This window comes from Emiliania huxleyi (assembly GCF_000372725.1).
Source record: "Emiliania huxleyi CCMP1516 chromosome Unknown EMIHUscaffold_17, whole genome shotgun sequence".
Taxonomy (NCBI): Eukaryota; Haptophyta; order Isochrysidales; family Noelaerhabdaceae; genus Emiliania; species Emiliania huxleyi.
In genome coordinates, this window is record NW_005200881.1 from 533,986 (window position 1) to 558,672 (window position 24,687).

The 24,687-nt window shown below is 62.7% G+C and overlaps 9 protein-coding genes across 9 annotated transcripts; 6 read left to right on the plus strand and 3 right to left on the minus strand.

Moving 5' to 3' along the window:
* The first annotated feature begins 80 nt into the window (after positions 1–80).
* Positions 81–1,411, plus strand: EMIHUDRAFT_434215 (hypothetical protein). The gene has a single exon (XM_005784488.1). The coding sequence runs from the start codon at positions 100–102 to the stop codon at positions 1,273–1,275; it is 1,176 nt and encodes a 391-aa protein (XP_005784545.1). The 5' UTR covers positions 81–99; the 3' UTR covers positions 1,276–1,411.
* Positions 1,412–1,422: 11 nt separating this feature from the next.
* On the minus strand, positions 1,423–2,355 carry EMIHUDRAFT_434217 (hypothetical protein). Its single transcript, XM_005784489.1, has one exon. It carries the CDS (start codon positions 2,331–2,333, stop codon positions 1,605–1,607), a length of 729 nt encoding a protein of 242 aa, XP_005784546.1. The 5' UTR covers positions 2,334–2,355; the 3' UTR covers positions 1,423–1,604.
* A 1,684-nt stretch (positions 2,356–4,039) lies between these two features.
* Positions 4,040–7,276, plus strand: EMIHUDRAFT_449524 (hypothetical protein). The gene is made up of 5 exons (XM_005784490.1): positions 4,040–4,230; positions 4,439–4,481; positions 6,549–6,649; positions 6,816–6,877; positions 6,946–7,276. Exons 1-5 carry the CDS (start codon positions 4,185–4,187, stop codon positions 7,195–7,197), a joined length of 504 nt encoding a protein of 167 aa, XP_005784547.1. The 5' UTR covers positions 4,040–4,184; the 3' UTR covers positions 7,198–7,276.
* A 196-nt stretch (positions 7,277–7,472) lies between these two features.
* EMIHUDRAFT_434219 (hypothetical protein) lies at positions 7,473–8,486 on the plus strand. The gene has a single exon (XM_005784491.1). It carries the CDS (start codon positions 7,556–7,558, stop codon positions 8,438–8,440), a length of 885 nt encoding a protein of 294 aa, XP_005784548.1. The 5' UTR covers positions 7,473–7,555; the 3' UTR covers positions 8,441–8,486.
* A 1,718-nt stretch (positions 8,487–10,204) lies between these two features.
* Positions 10,205–11,513, plus strand: EMIHUDRAFT_352634 (ATP synthase gamma subunit). The gene is made up of 3 exons (XM_005784492.1): positions 10,205–10,579; positions 10,729–10,880; positions 11,013–11,513. The coding sequence occupies exons 1-3, from the start codon at positions 10,253–10,255 to the stop codon at positions 11,365–11,367; spliced, it is 834 nt and encodes a 277-aa protein (XP_005784549.1). The 5' UTR covers positions 10,205–10,252; the 3' UTR covers positions 11,368–11,513.
* A 486-nt stretch (positions 11,514–11,999) lies between these two features.
* On the minus strand, positions 12,000–13,356 carry EMIHUDRAFT_434223 (hypothetical protein). The gene has a single exon (XM_005784493.1). It carries the CDS (start codon positions 13,335–13,337, stop codon positions 12,162–12,164), a length of 1,176 nt encoding a protein of 391 aa, XP_005784550.1. The 5' UTR covers positions 13,338–13,356; the 3' UTR covers positions 12,000–12,161.
* A 4,496-nt stretch (positions 13,357–17,852) lies between these two features.
* Positions 17,853–18,161, plus strand: EMIHUDRAFT_48876 (FKBP-type peptidyl-prolyl cis-trans isomerase; the record flags this gene model as incomplete). Its single annotated transcript, XM_005784494.1, has 1 exon — positions 17,853–18,161. A coding segment is annotated over one exon (309 nt), but the record flags the coding sequence as incomplete, so codon positions are not given.
* An 869-nt stretch (positions 18,162–19,030) lies between these two features.
* Positions 19,031–19,560, minus strand: EMIHUDRAFT_55864 (hypothetical protein; the record flags this gene model as incomplete). The annotated part of the gene is made up of 2 exons (XM_005784495.1): positions 19,031–19,196; positions 19,277–19,560. Coding segments are annotated over 2 exons (450 nt in total), but the record flags the coding sequence as incomplete, so codon positions are not given.
* A 1,348-nt stretch (positions 19,561–20,908) lies between these two features.
* On the plus strand, positions 20,909–21,985 carry EMIHUDRAFT_202720 (hypothetical protein; the record flags this gene model as incomplete). The annotated part of the gene is made up of 1 exon (XM_005784496.1): positions 20,909–21,985. One exon carries the CDS (start codon positions 20,909–20,911, stop codon positions 21,983–21,985), a length of 1,077 nt encoding a protein of 358 aa, XP_005784553.1.
* Positions 21,986–24,687: the final 2,702 nt, after the last annotated feature.

Below are 24,687 nucleotides of genomic sequence, written 5' to 3' on the forward strand. Positions count from 1 at the left end.
CATCTCGGCAGGCTCGCCGCGCGCAGTCCACGTGATCAAGGGCAAGGAAGCTCAAAACTCGCACGTCCACAACTCGCACTCTCAGTCGAACCCTCAACAATGACGGACCACCACTTCATGTCGACGCGCGTGCCCACCAAGCCGGTCAGCAACGCGGTGCACGCCGGCTACGACGGCGCCGCGAAGCGCGAGGACGGCATCCCGCTCTACGGCATGGACAAAGAGCTCGCCGACAAGGCGGCGGCCAAGTTTGACCCGAAGATGGAGCGCGAGGCGCGGGAGTGGATCGAGGCGGTGACGGGCGAGGCGCTCGAGGGCACGCTCCAGGAGGCGCTCAAGTCGGGCGTCGTCCTCTGCGCCCTCGTCAACGCGCTCAAGCCCGGCGTCTGCAAGAAGCCGTCGACAATGAAGATGGCGTTCCAGCAGATGGAGAACATCGCCAAGTACCTCGAGGCGTGCAGCGCGCTGGGCGTCCCGAAGCACGACCTCTTCCAGACCGTCTCGCTCTACGAGAACCAGGACATGATGGCCGTCATCACAAACATCCACTCGCTCGGCCGCGTCAGCGGCAAGGTGCCCGGCTACGGCGGCCCGACCCTCGGGGCGAAGCTTGCGGACAAGTCGGTGCGGCACTTTGACGAGGAGACGCTGCGCAAGGGCCGGGCGGAGCAGACCTTCCTCGGCAAGGGATCGCACGGCAACGCCTCGCAGGCCGGCACCGTCGACACCAGCCGCAACATCGGCAAGATGGACAAGGTCCGCGGCATCGACGGCCTGGGGACCGACGCCAGCGTGACGGCGGTGGGGATGGGCTCGCACGGGCACGCGTCGCAGGCGGGCACCGTCGACACCAGCCGCAACATCGGCAAGGTGGACCACGTGAAGGGCATCGACGGCCTGGGAACCGACGCCAGCGTGACGGCGGTGGGGATGGGCTCGCACGGCCACGCCTCGCAGGCGGGCACCTTCGACACGTCGAAGAACATCAGCAAGGTCGACCACGTGAAGGGCATCGACGGGCTCGGCGGCGACGGCACCACGACCGCGGTCGGCATGGGCTCGCACGGGCACGCCTCGCAGGCGGGCACGTTTGACACGTCGAAGAACATCGACCGGACGACCAACATCAAGGGCATCGACGGGCTCGGCACGGACGGCATCTCGCAGATCAACCTGGGCTCGCACGGCCACGCGACGCAGGAGGGGATGGGCAAAATGCACGGCACGCGCGAGATTGTGCACCAGACCGTTGGCGGCGCGGCGGCAGCGGCGTGAGGAGCGGCGCAGTTGAGAGAGGCTGCCGCTCGGTTGTTGATATTTATTGGATATTGCGGTACCGCATGGACGGCCGGTTGAGTTCTAGAGTTCAGAGCTGCTGATACCCGTGTTGGAGTGTCTATTTATCCTCCGTTGAGAGACAGTACGAATATTTCGCTATCAAAGCCGATATCGGAACATATGACCGACGAGACACCTCCCTATCTTGTGGACTTCCTCTGTGGCCCGCGTGCGGTGCACGCGACAATTGTGCCTGTGGTACTCCTGTTCTGATCGAGCACCGTACCAGCCACCCACAGCCACCCTACAGTCAACCACTACCGTGGTCACCTTCCCCGAATCGCCTCGCGTAGCCCCTCGCGCAATCCCTCGGCGATCGCCTCGCCTATCGCCTGAAGCACGACGTTGACGACCCACGCGACAAGTGCACAGCAGACGAGCCAGACTGCCCCGCACACAAGAATGGTGGTGGCCACGCCCTTGAGGGCAAACGTGCCTCCGCACCACCAGGTGATCCCAATCGCGCAGACGAGCCGCGGTACCGGTCCTTCGGGCATCGCAACACGAAGGCTATTTCGGGACGTCACGGGTGCGGCCTCCCGCCAGTCAAACTGCTGGCCGCAGCGACAGCGCATTTGGTTGCAGCCTCCCACCTTCTCAATGGGGCCGTGACAGCCGGGGCAGCGCCGGACGTGCAGGTGCAAGGGCACGATCAGCTCAGACGAGCAGGGTGCACCACGACCGGAGTCTGGACTTCCGCGACTGCCAAACTCGGACAGCCTGCGAAGGTCGGCTGGTAGCTCGGCGCTGCAGATGGGGCACGCACCACTCTCCCTTGCCCATCTTTGAATGCATGCCGCGTGATAGCGGTGGCCGCAGCTCATGCGGGACCAGCGGCCGACACCGTCACCTTCGTCCGTCTCCAGGCAGATCGCGCAGCACTCGTTGACGCTCATGCCGGTGGATGCGCGTTCGTCCGTGTGCTGGCAGCGCTTGCGCGAGGGCGCCATGCAGCGAGCGAGCGCAGTTGCGACCCTGCTGGCGAGGCCGGACATGGCACTGGGACGTGTCCCGACCGAACCCCGACCGGCACAAGTTTTTCTTTTTTCTTTAATTTCTCGAATTATCGGCCTTTAACTCTGCAGACGGGCCCCTCCACCCTTCTAATCATCTAGTCCCCACATCCGCAATCGTGGCTTCGCTTAAATATTTTGTTTTTTCCGCAGAAAGAAAGAAAGAAAACAGACAACCCTAGGGAGGGTTGGGAGGACGGCACGCCGCCACCACACAGGGATTTTAAGGAGAGGTGTGTGGTGCGCTAGCCGTCGCCCACCCTTGGGCGTCTGCCTCTTCCTATCTCTCTTCGCAGTCCCTCGCCGATTCTCGCTGCAACCTTCATGCCACCTCGCGGTCTTCCCACTCTCGTCGTTCTCTCTCTTGTCGCTTCTTCCTCTGTCGCTTCGCTCCCCTCTGCCTCGTTCTGCGACGACGCCGCTGCCTGCCGATCCCTTGCTCTCGCCTCTCGGCGTAACTCTGCCCTCCTCGCGGCATATCCTGGCCCCTCGAGTTTATCGAGCTCTCCTCGCGCAAGGATGACTCTTCTGACGCCCACTGCGATCATTTGCCGCCAAGTCATATCGTTGCTCAGGTCCACTCTCTCTTCGGACACTTGTACCTCCACGGCTGATGCTGGCGCTGGGGTCCCCTTCGCGGGTGCATCGTTACAGCTGACGACGGGATTACCACTGGTGTTTCGTCTTCCCCGGCTTCCTCCCGTTCGGCTCTACGTTCAGCACGTTCAGCGTGGCTCACCCTCCATGCCGTGAACAGGCGCTTTATCCACCCTATATTCTTCTATCTCGTTCCTCTGCCCTTGGCCTTGCCTTGGTCTTGTCGTTGTTTCGCATCCATGTCAGTATGGCGATCGAGGCTGCCTTCCCCACTACCTGTAGTTCTCTCGTCACCTCTCCTGCGAGCTCCCCTCTCTTTCTTTCGGGTATGGAGTCCGTGATGCGGGCAGCGTGCAGGCAATCACGGGCGCTAATTTGTCGTACTCCTCTTCGGCGAGCGCCCCAAATCTAGACCCTTTCGCCTTTAAGGAGGCTGCCCTCGCTCGTCTCAGGAATGTGGCGGTGTCTTTTGAGTCCGGCGCCTCCCGTTCGACTCTTGCTGTCGCCGGGTAGGATCTTGCTTCGCTTCGCGCCGACACAGACCGCGCGGGCGTCTCCCACAGGCGGCGCGTCATGAAGAGCTCCGCCGCCTTGGCCGTGATGAAGAGCGCGTCGGCGGAGTGGCGCGCCCCGCTCCCGTCCTCGGCGAGATTGATGATACGGCGCATCGCTGCGTTGGGAAACGCGCTCCTTGCCTCGCGCGCCTCTTTTGTGGCTTTCCCTAGCCGCCTTGCACGCTCTGCATCCCCAGAACGCACTTCTCGTGGCGGGGCCCCTCATTCCCCGTTTCGTTCCCCCCCCTAGAATACGCCTGTGGTGCGCCCCGTGTGGCACCCCGACCTGTTGTCTCACCCTGGCTCCCAAGATCGTTTTGGTCGTCACAATCATTGTGACCCCCGACGTCGTCAAATGTCGCTCGCCTGTCCTTCCCCCCGTTCTCATCTGGCAATCTCATCTTATTGTCCCATGGGTGTTTGAGGCTGGCTACAGCCACTTCGCTCCACAGCCGTCCCGCCACCCCTGCCGTGTGCGATCCCGGCCTCACCGTCTTTCGAAATTGTCCGCACACCCACTCGTGCGCGCTCTGACACATGTGCCCGTACGTCCGTCGGTCCACTATCTCCCTCTTCTCTGTGTCCTCTGCCGCCTCCCTTCGCGTCGTGTACATGCATGGCCTAGTTCGCACCGCGTCCCGCACCACTTTTGAGGCGTCCTCCGTATCGTTGTTTCCGAGGTATGCTGTCGCTACTGCGTCGGCGTATGCGTTGCAGGCTATTCCCACGTGCGAAGGCACCCACACAAAGACCACCGCCTCTAGCTTCGATCTATAGTAAGCAATCGCCTCTAGGAGACCGCCTCTCTCCCAGTCCCTCAGGCCCTCTGGCATCCCTTTGCGGTGCGCATTCTCAATCTGCTGCAGCGCGGGTTTGCAGTCGCATAGTACTAGGCACCGTCGCGTCTGCGTCGCTCGCGCTCGCCATTTTGCGTAGGTATGCGAGTATCGCGTACATCTCCGCGTCTATCGGCTCCCACGTGCTCGGCAGCTTTCCTCCCCACATTCCCGCCCCAAACGCTGTCCGTATCTCCCCTTCTTCACAGGGTCCGATTCCGTTGGGATCCTTTACCTGTGCGTCTCCCGGGGCGCGCCTCCCAAATCGCGTCGGTCCTTCGAACACGCCGTACGCCACCCTAGGGTTCGGTACGTACTTTCTATCCTCAGCCAGTTTGTCTTCATGGTCCTTTCCTCCGTCCGTCGCCGCAAAGTGTGTGAACTGGTGTGAAACGTGCAGCGCGAGGCATGTCTGCGCTACTTTCACGTTCAGGGCTCGTCCCTTCCCCGATCGGAGCGGCTCGCTGTCCTTTCCCATCTTGATTTGCGCTCCCTTGCCGTCTCTCAGCTCTCCCCCCGTCTCAAACTCGTCGTATCAGAGCAAGAAGCGCGTTAGGGGGTCCTCCTGTAGCTCCCCTACTCTGATCGCGCTCGCCCCGTGTCCGTATCCCACGAACAGCTCGTAGCCTTCTTTCTGCCAGTTTATGTGCCTCTGGGGCCCTCCCTCTGGGAACAGCGGCTCATCCGCCCCGAGGCTCCCCTCCTGTCGCTCCCTCTCCTGCCTCTCCATCATCTTTCTCACCGCGTCCTTCGTGATCTTATTTTGCTCGGGTATCTCCTCCTCCCATGTCGCATTCGTGTCGAGGCCCGGGGTCCCCTCCAGTTTTACCACTCGATTGTCCCCGTCCTCTCTCGACCCCAGGTGTGTGCCGCTATCTTGCGCCGGTTTCTTCCCTCCGAGGTAGAGCGTCCTGGCCCTCCCCTCCACTCGGATGTCCGTCTTGGTTCGCCCTTCTTCGAACGTGTGTTCTGTCATGTTGGGGCCGTGTGTGCACAACCCGTTTACCTCCCTGCTGTAATCGATGAATCGATCGAGCACATCGCTCCACGACGGTGCATTACCTTTCCCATCGCACGTCTCTAGTGCTCTGTCCGCTTGCGCTGCCTCCGGCCCCGAACTACCTAGCCTTCTGCGGTGCTCTAGCCACTCTCGGAAGGACGCCGCTTGCCATCTCACGCCTTGCGCATGCATCAGCTCCCGCTCCCATGTGTTAGCCAAATCACCGACATACTCTACGCTCGCCATCTTATCATGCCACACCCAACTGTCGCTCTGCTCGCCTTCCCATTCGCAGAGGTACTCCCATCCGTGTCCGTCCTCCTCTCTGCCCCCCCCGTAGCAGGTCGGCGCCTTCCTTGCTGCCTTCACCTTCAGCACCCTGTCGGGCGCCCTCCATCCCGTCTCCTGACCGTGTGCGCGCCCTTCTATAACCGCCCACTTCCAGTATTGTCGCAGCTGTGCCCACTCTGGTCGCTCCATCCAGCTGCTCCGCCAGCCTCGTGTATTCGCTGTGTTCCGTCGTGTTGTCTCTGAGGCCATAGACTCGCTTCATTTGCCGCCACGTCAACACTTCCCCGGTGCCCCGTTCTGGCACTCCGACCATGTCGCTATCCCCTGCTTGGCTAGGTTGCGTGCGAAGTCGCATGCGAGCGAGGCCTTGGTTATTCCAGCCGTGGCGCCTCGTCTCGAAGAGGAGCGGGCCCAATACTCTCTTTCGGCTCTCTGTCGTTCTCCACGCCTCGGGTCTAAGCCGCCCCTTCTTACTCTCTTCCCACCCGTGTCGCCGCCCTTGTTTTTTCGCTTTCTCTCGCCATTCGACTTGTTCTCTAACTACCCGCAATTGACGCTATTCTGACTCGCCAAAGAAATCTGACTCCAACGCCGAATTTGTAACAAGCGCTGCGCCGGCGCCGCGCCACAGCTTGCCGAGCGCCGGCCACAGGCCTGCCTGCAGCCCAGCCACACCCGCCGCGGCGGCAGCTAGTCGGTTCGGCCTTGACTCGCGCGCGCCGAGATGGGAGCCCAAGTATGTGAGCGCGCGGCGCGTCGACACGCCTCCGCTTTTGTAACAAAGTCTGCTTGGCTTGTGCAGGTGATGCCCAGAGCTGCAGCGGCGACGCCGGCAGCCTCGTCTCGACCTCAGAGGCTGCCGGCGTGACCATAGATCTGTGCTCTATCCGTCGGTGGTTCACCGTACACGCCTGTGTAGGAGCGGCTCTCGCGTCGCTACGCGCCGCCGAAGGCTGTCTATGAGGGCACACCCGAGGAGGCGCGGATCTCAACCTGCGTGCGGCGGTGACCAGGTCACAGGCATCGGCTGTGACACTGGAGAGTCGAGCAGCGGCACTGAGGATGCCTTTCAGGTCATTCCAGCGACCCACGGAGCACGGTCTCAGTGCGCAATCACTCTACTAGATCCCATCCTTGCCGGGCCTCTGCGAATGTAGGTACCGAGTTCATGCGTGCCCAGTTACAGGCTCATACTGCCTGGTCTCCAGCACCTATGATCACCGCGCCAGGCCGCAGTCGACGACTTTTGTGTGCGCTGGCCGCACTCAACCGTTGAGTCGCGGTGTATCAGCCTGACCACACTCGGGACCGCGTAGGCGATGTGGGCGACTCTGGCCGTCCTGCATATGACCGACCATGACCCAGGAGGAGTCTACACGAGACATGTCGTACCTGGCAGGCGCTCTCGCGGCAGCACTATCGCGTGCGGCCGAGTGCGAGCTTCCGTGCCCGGTGCCAGACGCACTCGGCGCCAGACGTCCTCGGGAGCTCGCAGTTTTGCCACGGCAGTTGCGATCCGGGCGATCAGAGAGCGCCGGCAGCTCAGGGGATCTTGTCTGCTCACCTGAGGTCGGGAGGGTAGCAGCGGCGAGGCCATGCGCCAGCGTGAGCCATCCGTATTAACGGTTGTTACAGATTAGTCAGATTTGCCGTGACCGCGTTCCGAGGTCACGATTTCGGCGTTCTCGTGTTGACCACTGTGGGTGTGCCTGGCACTTCTGGATCATGTCTCTCGGTGTCCTAGCACCCCCAGGCGATGGGTTTCACGGCCCCGTACCGCATGGGGCGCAAGGCCTCGCGCCGCGCGTGTGGTTCAAACTTTGTTACACCCCAGTCAGAATAGCGTCAATTAGGGGTAGGCGCGACCAGAGAGGCTACGGCGCTGCGGCGCCTGGCGGCGCCCAGAGCTGGCCGACGGCACAAAACATGCACCTGCACATGGGACCCGCGACCCGCTCCTCAGCCATTCTTCTTGCTGTGTTGCTCTCCTGTTCCGCCGCAGCCGCCGCGCATGCTCCGCGTCGGGCAGTACTCGTCGGCGGAGCGTTGGGATGCCTCGTGCCGCAGCCTTCGCCGGCAGCCTCGCCAGCCGCCGCGCCAGCCGCCGCGTCCGCGCCCGCCGCAGTGACGGACCGAGGCTTCATCGACCTGCGCGTGATCCGCAGCTTTGACGTCGACAGCGGCGTCCTGGAGGACGCGGCCGTGCGAGGGCGCGTCCAGTTCGAGCTCTACGGCAACGACGCGCCTAAAGCGGTGGAGCGATTCAAGGGCTTTGTGAAGGGCGACATTGGCCAGTTCCGGTCGAGCAGCGACGGGCCGTCTTACCGCACCGGCGCCTTCACCACCCTGCGGCCCGGAGTGATCCTGCAGGGCGGGCGTATCAACGGCCTGCGGCTCACGGAGTTTGCTGGCGCGCAACAGTACGAGTACGGCTCGCGGCTCGTCCCGCTCGATGGCGTGGTCGAGGTGAACGAGCTCAAGCATGACCGGCGCGGGCTGATCACGCGGCGCCAGTTCTCGGCGGGGCCCGAGTTTGGCATCACTCTCGGCCCGGCGCCGCAGCTGGACAGCGGCTGGGAGGTGATCGGGCGGCTGTCGCAGGACTCGGCCGGGCTGCTGCCGCTCATCGAGGGCCTCCCGTACATCACGGGGCGGAGCCTCGAGGAGCCCGGCTCGGTCGCCGACAACGTGTTCAACGCGCAGAAGAGCCTCTTCACATCCCTGTCAAAGACCATCGGCGACAGCCGCGCGGAGGACAGGACGGGGCAGCTCCTGCGGCGCGTCGAGATTGTCAACTGCGGGCTGCTATGAGGCGCAGGGGCGGTTGCCTTTGTGAGACAAGACACATTTATTTTCTTGGGGCGAACGCAGGAAAAAGAAACGATCAGCCAGTCCGATCGGCTGTTTGTATATATACTCTAGGAATATATACGCGACCCCTAACTTTAATCTTTTGATTATGTGCGTATCTCCTTAACCTGTCACAGCTGTGGCAGCCGCACAGTAGGCTGTGTCAACTGTGCAGAGTGTGTGAGCAGCAGAGGAGCTGCTCTCCAGGCTTCTGTCGCAAAGAGCTGCATGCCACCGAAAGCGCTGTCGAGGTTCGCCGAGCGCGGCGAAATCCGGGGACGCCGTCACCGACGAGCGCGTTGGAGTATTCACTCCGGACAAAGACGGGCACACAGCGGACGGTGCGGGGCGTGTGCCCGTCATAGCGGCGAGGCGCGGGACCGTCTGTGGCGAAGTGGGTCGCGTCCCCGGATTTCCGTCAACCCATCATCCACCCTCTATATACGCGACCCCTAAATTTATGATTATGTGCATACGGGTATGCCGTATCCTATCTCCTTAACCTGATAGAGCCGACCGGTACGCGGTACGCGCACACGTGTGCCCCATACGTGAGTCGCTTGGGTTTGAGTTCGCCAGCAAAAAGAGAGACAAAAGGAGAGTGTGCGAGCCGTCCGCGCGCTCAGATATTCGCCCTCGGCGCTCGGGCGTCTGAAAGAAAGAAAAAGGCAAACCAAACGAGGGATGGGACAGGGAGGAGGACAAGCACAAGGTCCCCACCTGCACGAGCAGGATTTTGGAAGGACGATCAGGGACACAGGGGAACGGGAGTGGGGAGCGCATCGCGACACGGAGGGGGGCTGGGCAGGGTTCACCCACAAGACAGGGTCCCAGGGATTCCCCTCTCGTATATAGGACAAACTTGCACCAGGCGGCACGGGGGCAGGCACGGGCCTCCTACTGGTTGCGCTCTCCTAGTTCTCCTGCTCCTGACAAGGGAATGCGACAGGCTCGCAGCGCGGTGCTCGGTGGACTCCCTACTCCACTGGCGGTCTCATCTCCATCTGGCGACCTTCCTCCAGTTTCTCACTGGCAGGTCTCTCGCAACCACAGGCACACTGACAGGGGTGGCAGGGGCGGCGGCAGGAGTCTCCCACATACTATGTGGGCTTCGCTAGAGGTGCGTCCTGTGTGTGTCCTTCGTCCTTGAGGTCTTGAGGGGGAAGGGGAAGGGCTGTGTGTCTGTGCATGCATGTGTGTGTGCGTGCGTGCGTGCGTGTGTGTGTGTGTGTGTGTGTGAGAGAGAGAGAGAGAGATTTTTAGCAATACCAAACAACTCTAACACTCACACGTCATTTGGGGCCTGGATGGGTTTTGTTTGTGTGAGAGAGATTTTTGAAGACCAACCAGAAATCACGACAGCTTTCTTCTTTGTGTGCGCGCCAGCCCGCGCCCTTGTCGTGCCAGTGTGCTGTGAGAGAGGCTTGTATTTTAAGAATTCTTTGTGTGTGTGTGTGTTGTGTGTGTGTGTGTCGGTGTGTGTGCGTGCGTGTGCGTGTGCGGGCGCTGTGCGACCCGCCCTGAACGAGCATAATGGCGAGCGCGCCCGAGCACCGAAGCGCCGCGAGCGCCGGCGAGCACCGCCGCCCGCGCCTTCAAAGAAAGAAAGAAAGAAAGCAGACAGCCCAAGGGAGTCAGGCGCCGCCCGTTCGACCCTGTCCTCCTTTATTTTTTGAGAGCGCCTTCGTTGTTAATAGATAGGTTATTTTTTCGCCGTCTCGACAGCGTTTTGCCTCCGGCGTCTTTGCCTTTTGCTACGCCCTAAGCGGCAATATGCCCTCGATCAAGGATCTGGGGAAGCGGCTCAAGTCGGTCTCGTCCACCTCGAAGATCACCAAGGCGATGAAGATGGTCGCCGCGTCTAAGCTGCGTAAAGCCGAGTCGGAGATGATTGCCGCGCGCCCGTTTGCAGCTTCTGTGCAAAACCTCATGATGCCGCACATCGGCATCAAGGAGGGGGAGGAGGCGCCCGCTTCGGTGATGAAGCTCGCCATCTCCTCCGACAAGGGCCTCTGCGGCGGCATCAACTCCAAAATCTGCAAGGAGGTCAAGTTGGCGGTGGACGCGCTCGTCCAGCGGGGTGCCGAGTCGTCGCCGCAGGCAGCCCCCCCCCCCCCCCCTCCCCCCTCGTCCGCGCCAGCCCCCGCGCCCGCCCCGAGCCTGCCACGACCGCGGCGCCCTCCCCTCCGGCCGTTCCACACGCACACCTCCTATCCCTCACCCGCCCCCGCCCGCGTCCCCGCGCACAGCTGCTTATCGTCGGCAGCAAGGGGCGGGACGGGATGGCGCGCACGCACAGCGAGTACTACAAGACGACGTTCGACGAGGCGTACGGCGGCGCGATCACCTTCTCCCTCGCCTCCTTCCTCGCCGAGCAGATGCTCGCCTCGACCGCCGAGTCGTGCGCCCCCCCCCTCCCCCCCCTCCCCCCCACCGCACCCGCACCCGCACCCGAACGCTCGCCACAGCCCGCGCCCGCCCGCCGCCCCGATCGCTCCAAGCCCCCCCCCCCTTCCCCCTCCTCCGCGGACAGCTACACCATCTGGTACAACAAGTTCCGCTCCGTCATCAACTTCGAGCCGACCCCCCTCACCATCAAGGGGCCCGAGGTGCTCGGCGCCTCGGGCGTGTTCGACGAGTTCGAGTTCGAGGGAGAGAAGGAGACGGTGCTCGCCGACATCTACCAGTTCAACCTCGCCTGCACCATCTACGGCTGCCTCCTCGAGAACAAGACCTCGGAGGAGGCCTCGCGCATGACGGCCATGGACTCGGCCTCCACCAACGCGGCCGACATGATAGCGCGCCTCACGCTCATCTACAACCGGATGAGACAGGCAAAGGTGACCACCGAGCTCACCGAGATTGTCGCAGGCGCCGAGGCGGTCTAGGCTGAAAGAGCGGAGCCCACACCCCCTTGGCCTAGCCCACACCATATATCCGATCGGGCCCAAGACACACCAAATATGTGACACATGCTGTTGTGGGTCCCGTCTGTCTTTTACGTGCGTGTCTAATTTTTCTCACTAGTGTCGCCCGACTCCCTTGCCACGCGGCGGTCTCTCTCCGCGCCCACAGCGAGCAGCGAAAGCCACTCTCTGCCCTGCGCCCAGAGGGTCGCGAGAGAGCCGAGACGCGACACGCGAGGTCCGACTCCGAGGAGACGAGAGGACGTGTCGCGAGCACGGTGCTCGGTGGAGACTGGAGGTGGAGAGTGGAGTCGCGGCGGACGGCGGTCGGCGCGCTCGCCGCTCGGCCTCAACACGTCGATCGCTCGCAATTGAGACACGTCACACCCACACCCACCAGCACACACACAAGGGCGATCGGCCTTGCTTGGGCCTCCGCAGTGACCAAGTGTGAAGGGACGAGTGAGATGGAGTGGCGTGGTTCGATGGCGTGGTGAGTGCGAGAGCGAGGCGCAGACTAGAGTGGAGAGGCGCGCGAGAGGAGTCGCTCACATGGGGCAGGAGCATGGCGCGGGCAGCGACGAGTGGAGCGAGAGGGGGAGGGAGAGAGAGGATAGGTTGTATGCAGGCATCTTATACGTACAGGTACAGTACTGGGACGTAGGATAAATAGGCACTCCAACACGCGTACCAGCAGCTCTGAACTCAACCGGCCGTCCGTGTACCGCAATAACTATCAACAACCGAGCGGCAGCCTCTCTCAACTGCGCCGCTCCTCACGCCGCTGCCACCGCGCCGCCAACGGTCTGGTGCACAATCTCGCGCGTGCCGTGCATCTTGCCCATCCCCTCCTGCGTCGCGTGGCCGTGCGAGCCCAGGTTGATCTGCGAGATGCCGTCCGTGCCGAGCCCGTCGATGCCCTTGATGTTGGTCGTCCGGTCGATGTTCTTCGACGTGTCAAACGTGCCCGCCTGCGAGGCGTGCCCGTGCGAGCCCATGCCGACCGCGGTCGTGGTGCCGTCGCCGCCGAGCCCGTCGATGCCCTTCACGTGGTCGACCTTGCTGATGTTCTTCGACGTGTCGAAGGTGCCCGCCTGCGAGGCGTGGCCGTGCGAGCCCATCCCCACCGCCGTCACGCTGGCGTCGGTCCCCAGGCCGCCGATGCCCTTCACGTGGTCCACCTTGCCGATGTTGCGGCTGGTGTCGAAGGTGCCCGCCTGCGACGCGTGCCCGTGCGAGCCCATCCCCACTGCCGTCACGCTGGCGTCGGTCCCCAGGCCGTCGATGCCGCGGACCTTGTCCATCTTGCCGATGTTGCGGCTGGTGTCGACGGTGCCGGCCTGCGAGGCGTTGCCGTGCGATCCCTTGCCGAGGAAGGTCTGCTCCGCCCGGCCCTTGCGCAGCGTCTCCTCGTCAAAGTGCCGCACCGACTTGTCCGCAAGCTTCGCCCCGAGGGTCGGGCCGCCGTAGCCGGGCACCTTGCCGCTGACGCGGCCGAGCGAGTGGATGTTTGTGATGACGGCCATCATGTCCTGGTTCTCGTAGAGCGAGACGGTCTGGAAGAGGTCGTGCTTCGGGACGCCCAGCGCGCTGCACGCCTCGAGGTACTTGGCGATGTTCTCCATCTGCTGGAACGCCATCTTCATTGTCGACGGCTTCTTGCAGACGCCGGGCTTGAGCGCGTTGACGAGGGCGCAGAGGACGACGCCCGACTTGAGCGCCTCCTGGAGCGTGCCCTCGAGCGCCTCGCCCGTCACCGCCTCGATCCACTCCCGCGCCTCGCGCTCCATCTTCGGGTCAAACTTGGCCGCCGCCTTGTCGGCGAGCTCTTTGTCCATGCCGTAGAGCGGGATGCCGTCCTCGCGCTTCGCGGCGCCGTCGTAGCCGGCGTGCACCGCGTTGCTGACCGGCTTGGTGGGCACGCGCGTCGACATGAAGTGGTGGTCCGTCATTGTTGAGGGTTCGACTGAGTAGGCAAGGAGAGTTGGAGTATTTCACAGTATTTCCAGTATCCCAGTATCCGAGGTGCTGTGGCGCAATATTCCAGTATTACAGACACGCAAAGCAAGTATTTTTATTGCAATACTGCATGCTGCCTGCACACGGCCCTTGGCCAAGTATCCCAATATCCCGCAAGCGAAGGTCAAGTATCGGTGGCGCAAATACCTCTCTGCCGCGAGGGTGATACTGCAATACTGGGCCTGGGGCATGCAGATATTGTGTTACTGAAGTAGTGTGGCCATGGCAGTATCGCGCAGTATTTTCACCGCAATACTCGGAGCCGGCGCATCGGATACTGGGATACTGCAGGCTACTGCGGGATACTGCTGGATACTGCTGGATACTGGCAATTCATGGAAGTGTGCCCGTGTGTAAGCCATGGTCCAGCAGCCAGCTGCATCCCCATCCTTCTCACTGGTAGTTGTCACCATGCAGCTGCACCCCTCCCTAGAGCATCCCCGGCTGATGTGGTCACCGGATACTGGGATACTGGGATACTGCGGACCGGCTTGGGCCACAAATGTCGCAAGTGGGCTGTGGTGATGGCAGGCGTTATGTGATTGTTCCAGAATGCATCGGCAGGAATTGCGATGTGTGGAAGCTCACGAGTTCTCCGACCGCAGCTCGACAGTCCGTAAAGAGCTCGTATCCGCTGCATTTCTGCCGCCGAGCTGAACAGCGGCGGTGAAGCACGGCCGGCTGTGTCAGGACCGCGCCCGGCGCTGGAGAGTGCTCGAGAGCATCCGACATCGTCGGCCGCAGCGGCAGGGTCGGCCGAGGTGATTCGTTCTATGTGCAGGTCCGTCACCCGTTTGCCGTGATGCTCAGCGGCGGCGCCCACACCGGTGGGTTCACTCGAGACGGTCCGGCGCCAAGCAAAGAGGAGCGTCGGTTACCAGAGCCTGCTGTGTGGCGGTTTGCGGCCGATTGGGGTCGTGCGGGGCTGGTTGGGGTTGGCGGGAGGAGACACGAACTTCCGCGACATGACGCTCGAACTTTTCGACCGTTCGACACCCTGGGGTCACAGCACTTGCGAGAGGCGCCGCTACGCCCGGCCGCCTGAGATGCCAAAGTTTGCACACGCCATTCAAGCGCTGCAGGCATTGCGAGCACGCTGGTGCTCCTGCGTGCCGGCACCAAGCTTCAATTGCCGAGGCTGACACTGCATCCCAACGTGATATTGCATCGGTGCGCTTGTGGGAGCTGACGCGCCCAGCCAATCCAGCGCCCCTAGCCATCGAGATAGCTCTGGGACCCTTTCACGGCACAGCTGCTTTGTGATCTACTATGATTCCTGTGCGTGCGCCGCAGGACGTGACCACCTTGCTGCGCTCAATGTTCGCGGCCGTGACGCCTCCCCGATGTGAGTCTTCCTCCCCACACCACAGCACCAGCACCAGTGCACTGCCACGACACTCTCCCTCAGTTCCAGCACTGGCGCCTCAGCCGTCTTCGCCCATCTCGTGCCGTTGCCGCCTTCCCCACCCCGCCAGCCCTTGCACACGCGTTTACACCATTGCGCCGGCAGGGCGCGGGCACACACTTTACGGCAGTCTTCGCTTGCCCACGCTGCTCAATTGGCTCAACCCCTCCCCACCTAGCTGCTGCCTCGCATCCCGCTGCCGGACGTACGACTGCGGCCGCAGCGCAATGCATCGCTCGAGGGCCGAACCCGGATACTGGGATACTGCAGGATACTGCAGGATACTGCGGGATACTGCTGGATACTGGCCGTCTCTGATGCGGATACTGGGATATTCGGCGGGGCTGGAGGACCAAGTAGCGCCCAGTATTGCAGTATTATTACTTGGCATTTAGCTCTGCGATATTGGGATACTTCGCCGGCGTGGATCGATTACTGTGATACTCACCGGGTGCGTCATCACGAGTATCGAAGTATCCGCGGTACCAGCTCGGAGTATTGAAGTATTATTACTGCGCCATATCTCACAGGGGACTCTTTTACAGTATCCCAGTATTTGAGGCCTGCTGCGAAGTATCCCAGTATCTGGTCCGGCTCCGCGAAGTAGAAGTAAGAAAATACTCCAACTCTCCTTGCCTACTGAGAGTGCGAGTTGTGGACGTGCGAGTTTTGAGCTTCCTTGCCCTTGATCACGTGGACTGCGCGCGGCGGAGCCTGCCGAGATCCGGGCCGATGCTTGGGACCATGGTACACACCTACATGCTACAAAGGCTGCCCAAAACTTCACTCTTCACACTTCAACATCAAACAACAAAACAAATGAGTGTTAGAGAACGGTATTACTAAATGGAATGTACGTAAGAGCCACATACATTGAAAATCTCTCTCTCTCTCAACATCCCAAACAATACAAAAGTTTAGCCTCACTCACCAGCAACTAGCCTGAATCGTAGGCGCCCTCGTTCCCCTCCCCGGGCGCGCGTTGCGATAATGCCCAGCGTTGTGCGCAACAACCATCCTTTTTGCCGCACAGTTGCGCTCCGATCTCGTATTTGTGCCCCACCGATGGCAGCCGTGCCAAAATCGCACGGCGCCGGTCCGCCTCCGGCATGGAGAGCCCAGCTTTCCTCGCAGTGCTGCCCCGCGGCGGGGTCGCGTTGCGCGCGCACTGCAGCACGTCGAAAGGCCAGCTAAGCGCGCGGTGGGTCACCCAATCGGCGGTGTACAGCTTCGGGACCTTGCGTGTCAGATGCAGCAGGCAGGCGTCGCGCACCGCCACTCGACGGCGTGCGGCAGCTTCGCGATGGGAATCTCCAGCGGTGCCGGACGTGGTGACGGCTCGGGTCAGCTCGCTGCCCACGTAATTGAAGTCACCTCCTAGGTCGTGCAAAGTCATGCCCGCTGTGCGATGGAGCAAGGCGTTGAGGTAGAGCTGGTCGCACAGCACGCGGCACACAAGCTTCTCGCCGCGCCAGCGCGCGAGATGTGGCAAGTGCGCGTCGCGCGAGAGCACCATGACGCCAGAGTTGAAGATGAGCTGATTGCCACCTCCGGAGCACCACACGGCATTGTTTGGGCTGTGATAGAGGTCGCAAGCCGCACGCCGGTGAAGTGCGTGCCAGCCCGCCGGCTTGTGCCGTTCGAGGGTGGCGCCCAGCGAATGGCAAGGCGTCAGCGCAAACAGGCTTGCAGCGGCAGGTCCAATCAGCACATCGTCGTCCACATACATGACACGCTCGTACCGTCTCAGGAAGTGCTCGAGCAGCGGCAGCTTGCGGAAGCGAGTCGACAGATTCTTTGGTATGCCTTGCATGGCGTCGTGCGCGTACGAGTCCACGCTGTGGAAGGAGACGCCGATGGACTTTGCGTAAGCCTCCATGAGAGGCTTGGTGTACTGGACAAACGGACGCGAGCCAAGCGAGAGCGTCACGAGCGCGACGCTCGCAACGCCCGAGCTCGGGCAGGACATCGAGCGAGCGCTGCGATACACAAGCAATGTCCAGCGGCACGGCGCGCTCAAGAAACGGCCCCGCGGCGTCGCCCGGCTGTGCGGAACTGCTGTGCCAAGCGCCCGCCGAAAGAAAGTGGAGTAGCCGAGCTCTCCCATCCCTCCTCCCATCCCTCCCTTGGGTTGTCTGTTTTCTTTCTTTACTCTCCCATCCCTCCCTTGGGTTGTCTGTTTTCTTTCTTTCTTTACTCTCTCACATGACAAGCGATCCCACGACAGCGAGTGTGGGGACTACATGATCCGTACGTGAAGGGTGGTAGGCGGCGCGGGCACCCCCCACTGGGGCCGAGGACAAGAGGCTGCCTTTGCCGCTTGCTTGTTCTTGGTCCAGTTGGTGCGCATCTTGCGCGCCTGCTTGTTGATGTTTTCGGCGTCGCCCGCCACCGCCGCCATGGAGATCTGCTGCGTGTGGTGGACGACAAAGGAGGAGGGCAGGAGGCGCTCGGCGCTCGCCGACGCCGCCCCACCGTCCGGTCCGTGTGTTGGTGCCCACCGCTTCCTTGGCGAACAAACACGTGGAGGAACTGCTTGCAGCTTGGTGGGCGGCGCAATGCCACCAACGTTTCCACGTACCACGAGAAGAAAGAAGGGGTGAACACCGTTAAGTTTTTGTTCTTTTATTCGTGTGTTCCGAGTGCGGCCCGTCGAGCGTCGTCATGCTAGGACGTGTGTAACACTGACTGACTGTCTTTGTTCGTGCAAAAAGAAAAGAAAGAAAACAGACCACCCAAGGGAGGGATGGGAGGACGGTCGTGCCAGTGCGGGCGCAGAGTAAAGTAGGCCGAATAATTCTTTATCGGTAAAATTCTTTATCGGGAGCGTTGCATGCCGTCGTTTGGCGCCATCAAGCTGCTTCAGAAGCGAACTGGTGCCACCCGCGACGCGTGCCGAGCTGCTCTTGAGAGAGCGCTCGACGACGAGGACAAAGCCGCGGCCATCATCGTTGCAGAGGGAGGAACCGACCTCCATGCTGCTGCGGCAGGCCCAAGCGCGGAGGCTGCGCCCTGCGCGCCCACTCCCTCGGTTCCGCAGGGTGTGACGGTGCTTCGGCTCGAGGTGGGCGACGGCATCACCTTCCCGCAGACGGGAGATCGTGTGTCGATACACTACAAAGGAATTCTGGTGGACAACGGCCTTGAATTCGATTCCTCGTACGGCCGCGGCGCTGAGTTCAGCTTCACGCTCGGCAAGGGCGACGTCATCGCCGGTTGGGAGCAGGGCCTGCCGATGCTCTCCCTCGGAGAGAAAGCGGTGCTCACCATCTCGCCCGACCTCGCCTATGGTGCCGCCGGCGCCGGAGATCGGGTTCCACCGCACGCGGCCCTCCGCTTTGAGGTTTGGCTGAAGGACATCCGGCGCGGCCCATCGGCTGCCCCGGGCGGCGGTTCGCGAGACCAGTACAAACAGGCGGCCCAAATGATGCTGGGCGGGAAGGCCCCGCCTCCTTCGGACGTCGACCGTCGCCGAGCTGAGGCGGGGTACTACTCACTCGGCAGGGCCTAGCCCTAGGCCCTAGCGCTCGAGAGCGAAATCCGAAAAGACCGGCGTGAGTGTGCCAGTATTGCAATACCTATAAAACTCTGAATGCGAATGTGCACGTCAATTGTCGTTGCTTACAAGCTGCGAATATTCTTCCTAAAGCCGAGATGCAAGTAGCAAGAGGGCCCCGCGACGAGAAGCGAGATGGTTGTGCCCGCGAGACCCCGCGAGACGCTCCAGTCCGGTGCGCAACCTCGACCACACAGACGGTATTAGCTATTGTTGCAATCACCCCGCGGATGCAGCCCTAGATAGGCTCAACCCTCGGCTGCCCCGCGCGGCGCGCGGTACAGCATGGTCGGCTCCCCCTTGCTATTTGGGATCGAGACGCCCTCGATGAGGCTCCCGTCAAGCGCGTTGCGGATCATCTGGTAGTTTCCGATGCTCACCTTGCCGTCGAGGGGCTTGCCTGCAACCGAAGGGCACGAGAGGCGTGAGAGAGCTTCGCCGCGGACCGCCGGCCCACAGAGCCGCCCTCGCCCTCGTCCTCCTCGCCCTCCTTGCGCGCGTCGATCTCGTCGATGCCCATCCAGCGCGCGTCCTGCAGCTCGCCTTCGCAGAACGAGATCCCGTCCCGGCCGGCGGGTGCTCGCAGCCGCACCTACTCTCACCAGCGCCGTCTGAGACACGCCCTCCTCCTGCGCCGGGCGGCGCCACCGCCGCAGTCCACGCACGATAACGTACACGTCGGACTGCCCGAAGCGGCGGCCGTGCGAGTGGCGCAAGCTGACGACGCCGTCGAGCTCCGCCCGCACGCCCGTCTCCTCGGCAACCTCGCGCGCCACGGTCGCCGCAAAGTCCTCCCCTGGCTCGGCGAGCCCGCCCGGCAGCTTCCACGACCTGCGCACAGGCGCCGAGAAGGCTGTGGCGATGGCTCCTCCGCCCCGCCGCGTCTCACGGCGGGCTGTGCGTCTGTGCACCCCTGCATGCGCTTGCTCGGCGAGACCCGCTCCTGCACCATCAGCACCTCGCGCTTGCCGTTGACGACCACGCCGCCCACCCCGACCGACGTGAAGGCGTACCGCGGTAGTGGGCTCGGCGTGGGAGGCAGCCAGCGCGTCAGCTGCAGGTAGCCGGCCGTGGCGTGGTGGTACTCGAAGCCGGCCGCCACCGCGGCGTCGACGTACGCGTGCGCCTCAGCGGGCAGCCTGAGCCACACGCCGCGCTTGCCCGCGCCCTCCCACGCCTGCAGCGCGCTGTGCAGCTCTTCGACGAAGCCGCTCACCTGCCACGAGCCGTCACTGGCCGTGTCGTGGACCTGTCGTGGACGTGTCGTGGACGTGCCCCCGCTGTGCAGCTCCTCGACAAGCCGCTCACCTGCCACGGAGCCCCCGGCCGCACCTCCGCCTCGACGCCGCCGTGCCGGTCCTCCGTCGCCTCGAGCAGCGGCGCGCCCTTCTCCGCCTCCGGAGCGCCGCCCGCCTCGCGCGCCGCCGCCGCCTCGGCGACGCACTCGGCGAGGAGGTCGAGGGCGGCGGCCGAGAAGGCCCACCTGCTCACAGCAGGCCGCCGTGGAGGCGAGAGAGGAGATAGGGGCGGCGGCAGGGAGGCCACCCACATGTTGTCTTCACGCCGCGCGTGCGTCGAGCGGACGAGGATGCCGCGCTCGACCGGGCCGGAGACCCAAATGGCACTGAAGCCCGCCTCGAGGTCGGCATAGTTGAAGGTTGGCCCGCAGGCGCCATTCTCGCACACGCACCACGTCGATCCCGTCTCGAGCCGCTTCCGCCGCGCCAGCGCGACCACCCTCTCCTGCTTGCTCGCCACGTACTCGGCCGCGTTCTGAGGCCGGCACCGGTGGCCGTGCCTGTCGAGCGGCTCGCCAAGTGGCCTCGCGTTGGGACCAAGGACGCCTGCGGTCGGGCGTGGAAGACGGTCCGAGCGGAGCAGCAGTTTCGTGTGGTGCTGCTGAGTGCACCGACGGCGCGGGACGCGGTGTAGGTGACGGCGCCGCAGGTGGTGAAGGCGGAGGCGCCGGGCGACGCGAGGAGCGACGCTTGGATCAGCCCGCCCGTCGTGCTCTCAAAGCAGGAGACACGCTCTCCGGGGCTGGCACGGAGGCTTGCTGCGGCGCGCTCCGCCATCTTTTCCAGCGAGGCGGCGTGCTGCGTCGCGGGCAGCTCGACCTGGCGCCAGAGGGCGGCCGCCGACGCGGTGACGGCGGGAGTGAGGAAGCGGATCATGTATGTGCGCTCGAGATTGGCAGCACGTGGACGGCGAACACGTGGACGGCGAAGCACGGAGCCACAGCAACACAACAGCCTGAGCCGACGCGACGCTAGAATTCTTTCCCTCTTGAGGGAGAGAGCGAATCGCGCCTGGGGAGTACAGACCACGCCTGCTATTCACAGCACAAGCCCTCGCCAGGCCTCGAGCATGGAGGGCTCGAGCATGGACCCCGGTAAAAGTGAGGTGTGGACTCGCCAGGAATCGCAAGCTCATCAGGCGAGCTGGGAACCTACCGCAGCGGCGTGGCGTGGAGCGGTTGTGCATCCCTCCGGGGCCCCTCTGCGCCGGGGAGGCTTGGAGGCTAGGACGCAAGCGTCCCAGTCATGATGGTCGCGGTGTTCCGCTGCGCCACCTCCAATCCGCTCCACATGCCTGCTGAGGGCCTCTGGTGCGCTCCGGGCTTCCGCCTCGACGCCGAGCCGCCTGCGACGCGGCTCATCGAGGACAGCGCGGCCGCGTCGCTCGGCGCGTTCCGCATTCGCTCGCTGCTGTCGCGCCGAGAGGCTGAGGGCTTCGTGCGTGCGGCGGACGCGATGGGCTTCACTCGGAGCGCCTCCGACTCAGACACCGAGAGGCGCAACGGCGCTCTGTCTTGGGCGCTGCACGACCCCTTGCGGGAGGCCCTCTCGGCGCGGATCGCCCCTTTTGTGCCGCGCGCGATCTGCTCCCACAGCGGAGAGGCGGCGCCCGAGCGGCGGGCCGAGATGCTGCGAGCCGAGGCTGCTCGGCGGGCGCTGCTCGGCGGCGGCGGCTCGGCGGGCGGGGGAGGGGAGCCGTGGGTGCGACGGTGCGACGGTGCGCCCGAGGGAACTTATCGGTACGAGGGGCTGAACGCGCGCTGCCGCGTGTACCGGTACGAGCCCGGCGGATCGGACCGCTTCGCGCCCCACTTCGACGAGTGCTGGCCCGGCTCTACCTTGGCACTGAAGGGCACGGGCGGCGGGGAGGAGGCGACCCTCGTCTACGACGGCTGGACGTATGGCGCCGACGCGACGGCCACGTGGCAGTGGGGACCGCGGGACCGCGTCAGTCACCTGTCCGTCCTCGTCTACCTCAACGACGGCTTCCCCGGCGGAGAGACCGCACTGCTGCAGGAGGATGGGGGCGGCGGCGGCTCCGTGTGCGTCGCTCCGTCAGCGGGCGATGCTCTTTGCTTCGGCCAGTCGTTTGCCCTCGGCAGGCCCGGCGTCTGCCCGTCAGAGCGCGCGCTGCTGCATGAGGGCAGGCCGGTCGCCGCGGCCCCACCCAGAGCCTACGCAACGACTCGGGCGCCGACGCGGCGGGAGCGGCGCAGGAGCGGCCGACGCGGCGGGGTGCGAGCGGCCGATGCACCGCCGCCCCCGGCGAAGATAGTCATGCGCTCAGATCTCCTGTACTGGATCCCTCCGCCAGAGTCGTGACCCTGCGTTGAGCGGTACGTAATCGTAAAGGAAGCGCTGGGAAATTGTTCGAGCTTGAGCCCCACAAAAAAAAACAGCCGGCGCAAACAAGCAAAGTGCAAACAACCCGAGGAGGGCGGCGACCTCAACCGACTACGGTCTACGGCTCTATGGAGGACCCCGCGCGCCGCGCCCCGCACGCGCCCGAGACGACGCGCAGGGCAGACGAGAGACGACGGGGGAGAGTTGGAGCAGACGCGCAGGGCGAGACGAGGGAGGGAGCAGGTGATGTTGCGGAGATCAGCAGGAGGATGTACGAAGAGATTAGGAGCAGCAGGGACCCGAGCGCCGAGGGACCATGTGGAAGACGGCTAGCGCTAGTCCGACTTGTAGTCCCCCGTCGGGAGGACGACCCCCCGGCTACTCGCCGACCACACCCACAAAGAACCCTGTGCGGACAAAGATCGCAAGGGCGGCGTAGCGTGCATCGGCCGGCAGCGAGAGCGCGGCCATCACGTCGATGAGGGGGGGTTGTCGGCGACTCATGTGGCGGGCTGGCGGCTCGAGGCCTACGCTGCGCGCAATTCCGATCCCGCCGCGCTCGCGGGAGGTGGCGCGTATATATTCATACGCCCTTTTTCTCCTCAACGGCTATCCGTGCTCTTGCTGTGCCCGTGTGTGTTTCAAGTTCTTAGATATCACAACCCGAGGATGATGAAGGTAAAAACGGGAATGTACGTAAGAGCTACATACTCAAAAAGATCGACGCGTTGCGCCTTACCGATCCGCACCTACCTATCCGCTAACAACGAACCGTACACTTACTCGAGTAGGCTCTTGGGTGGCGCGCCCGCAAGACTTCACACAACGGAGCTGCACCTTTTTTTGTCGTTTAGCAAACAATGATAGAATGCGCTCAGCTTGCTCCTGCCGGAACGGGAACGATGTTTGTCTCGCTCGCCTTGGCCTGGGCAAGCAACACAAGCGTTTCGCATTCACACTTCCACGTTGACCCATCGGCAACCTGCTTTTTGATGAGTGTGCGCGATCCAGCCGATCGTGTCACATCCGGCTTCAGGTACGAACTCATGAACCCTCGCAACGGCCGGCCACGCTTGACCAAGTTTGGAAACGCGTCCCACTTTGTCACCAATCTGCGCATCCGCACCCCAGCCGCTCTGGCTCTCGTTGAAAAGTCCAAGCGCAAGATTAACCCCGGCGACGACGGAAGCTTTTTCTTGACACTCCAATCTTTTTACCTGCAGCGAGCAGGGAACAGGTCTGTGTTTTTTCTTTGCAACACTGCTCCGGAGGGCCGGTTCGCATCTGAGCTTGCGCTTTGGACTAGGAACTCTAGTCTGGCGGGTCTTTCTGAAGGCGCACCTCACCGGCGGTGGAACTCGGCAAGCGCCGAAGTTCGTGCCCGGAGCTATCTCTCAGCCTCCGACCGCCGCTACCTCCGCACCATCTTCGCAAAAGATGTCCTCCTCTTGAAGACCCACTGCGGAAATTGAGGTGAATCAAAAAATGCCATGGTATGTGGCCCTAATATAGTCATGCAGATCATTTTTCGAGGCGGTCGCTGAGAAAGTGCCACGCCTGGAAGACAGCCACGACGGCCGCCACGCCCGTGCACGTGTACTTGCAGACGTTGGCAGCACGGAAGGCGGCAAATGTCGCCTCGTTTGGCACGTGATCGACCATTTAAAGCGCGATGCTCGTCTCGACTAGGTCAAAGACGCCCGTCAAAACGAGGGCGTTATTATGAGTCCGGAGGCCGAACTTGCTGTACATATTAGAATGTAGAGGAAGTCCAGCCCGTAGAGGAGCTTACCTCGCCGCCGCGGAGGGGCGCGCAAAAACTCGTCCCGCGTCTCAAGCAGCTGCATCTTCCAAAAGGGTCGGTCTTCCTCACCAAGACAGATGAGCGCAATGAGCACACACACACACCCCACAAACAGGGCAACGGTGACTCGGTCTAGCTTCGCCATTCAGCAGCGGGAATGTTACTTGTAAGACAGAAAAACCCCAAATCTGGTTCCACCAGGTGCACTAGGTCAGTTTGAAACAAATGAAATGCGAGGGCAAGACACACATTTCTTTTCCTTAGAGGTAACTATTTCAGATGACCTTCACCTAGCAGTTCGCGGGGGGAGCCCGCAAAAATATATTGTCAATGAGGCTGAGGCAGACATCAACCGTGGCAGAGCTGTGGTGTTTGTGAATATCTCGGCCGACCTTCGATGCTGGCGATCGGGGGGCTTGCCCCCCCTGGCAGAGAGGACAAAAACGGACACAAGGCCAAAAAAGGCTGTTCGAGCCAAAACAAAGCGACTTGCGTAAAGAGGAAATGGGGGAGGAGCACTGGGGGAGGCATCCTTCGTTGGCGCGTCGGGTGTCTCTCCATCGCCACTTTGCTCCTGCGTCTAGCCCGCGTCCGTACAATTGCGACCACCCTTTTCCGTCAGAGCTCTAACTCCAAGTTTGCTTGTGCTTTCTTGCACTTTTGGTACTTTTTTTGCTAAAAAAAGAAATGTTATTAGTTATTAGTTCAGAGGTGGCATTGGAACCCTGCGCGAGTGAATTTGTATAGGTTGAGGTTGAGGAAGCTGAGCTTGTAGAGGTTGAGGTTGAGGAGGTTGACGGGTCTCGACAGGAAAGGACTTGACGGGGGGAGGAGCAGGAGGAGCAGGAGGAGCAGGAGGGTTGAAGTGCTGAGGAGA

What these genes read in the sequence shown, in the direction of transcription:
- EMIHUDRAFT_434217 (XM_005784489.1), bottom strand. Translation starts at nt 2,333, where the DNA reads ATGTCCGGCCTCGCCAGCAGGGTCGCAACTGCGCTCGCTCGCTGCATG.
- EMIHUDRAFT_434215 (XM_005784488.1), top strand. Translation starts at nt 100, where the DNA reads ATGACGGACCACCACTTCATGTCGACGCGCGTGCCCACCAAGCCGGTC.
- EMIHUDRAFT_352634 (XM_005784492.1), top strand. Translation starts at nt 10,253, where the DNA reads ATGCCCTCGATCAAGGATCTGGGGAAGCGGCTCAAGTCGGTCTCGTCC. An exon ending in GTGCCGAGTCGTCGCCGCAG is followed by an intron (nt 10,580 to 10,728) that starts GCAGCCCCCCCC and finishes CCCCGCGCACAG; the next exon opens with CTGCTTATCGTCGGCAGCAA. An exon ending in CTCGCCTCGACCGCCGAGTC is followed by an intron (nt 10,881 to 11,012) that starts GTGCGCCCCCCC and finishes CTCCGCGGACAG; the next exon opens with CTACACCATCTGGTACAACA.
- EMIHUDRAFT_449524 (XM_005784490.1), top strand. Translation starts at nt 4,185, where the DNA reads ATGCTGTCGCTACTGCGTCGGCGTATGCGTTGCAGGCTATTCCCAC. An exon ending in CCGCGTCTATCGGCTCCCAC is followed by an intron (nt 4,482 to 6,548) that starts GTGCTCGGCAGC and finishes ACGCCTGTGTAG; the next exon opens with GAGCGGCTCTCGCGTCGCTA. An exon ending in CGGCGGTGACCAGGTCACAG is followed by an intron (nt 6,650 to 6,815) that starts GCATCGGCTGTG and finishes GCCCAGTTACAG; the next exon opens with GCTCATACTGCCTGGTCTCC.
- EMIHUDRAFT_434219 (XM_005784491.1), top strand. Translation starts at nt 7,556, where the DNA reads ATGCACCTGCACATGGGACCCGCGACCCGCTCCTCAGCCATTCTTCTT.
- EMIHUDRAFT_434223 (XM_005784493.1), bottom strand. Translation starts at nt 13,337, where the DNA reads ATGACGGACCACCACTTCATGTCGACGCGCGTGCCCACCAAGCCGGTC.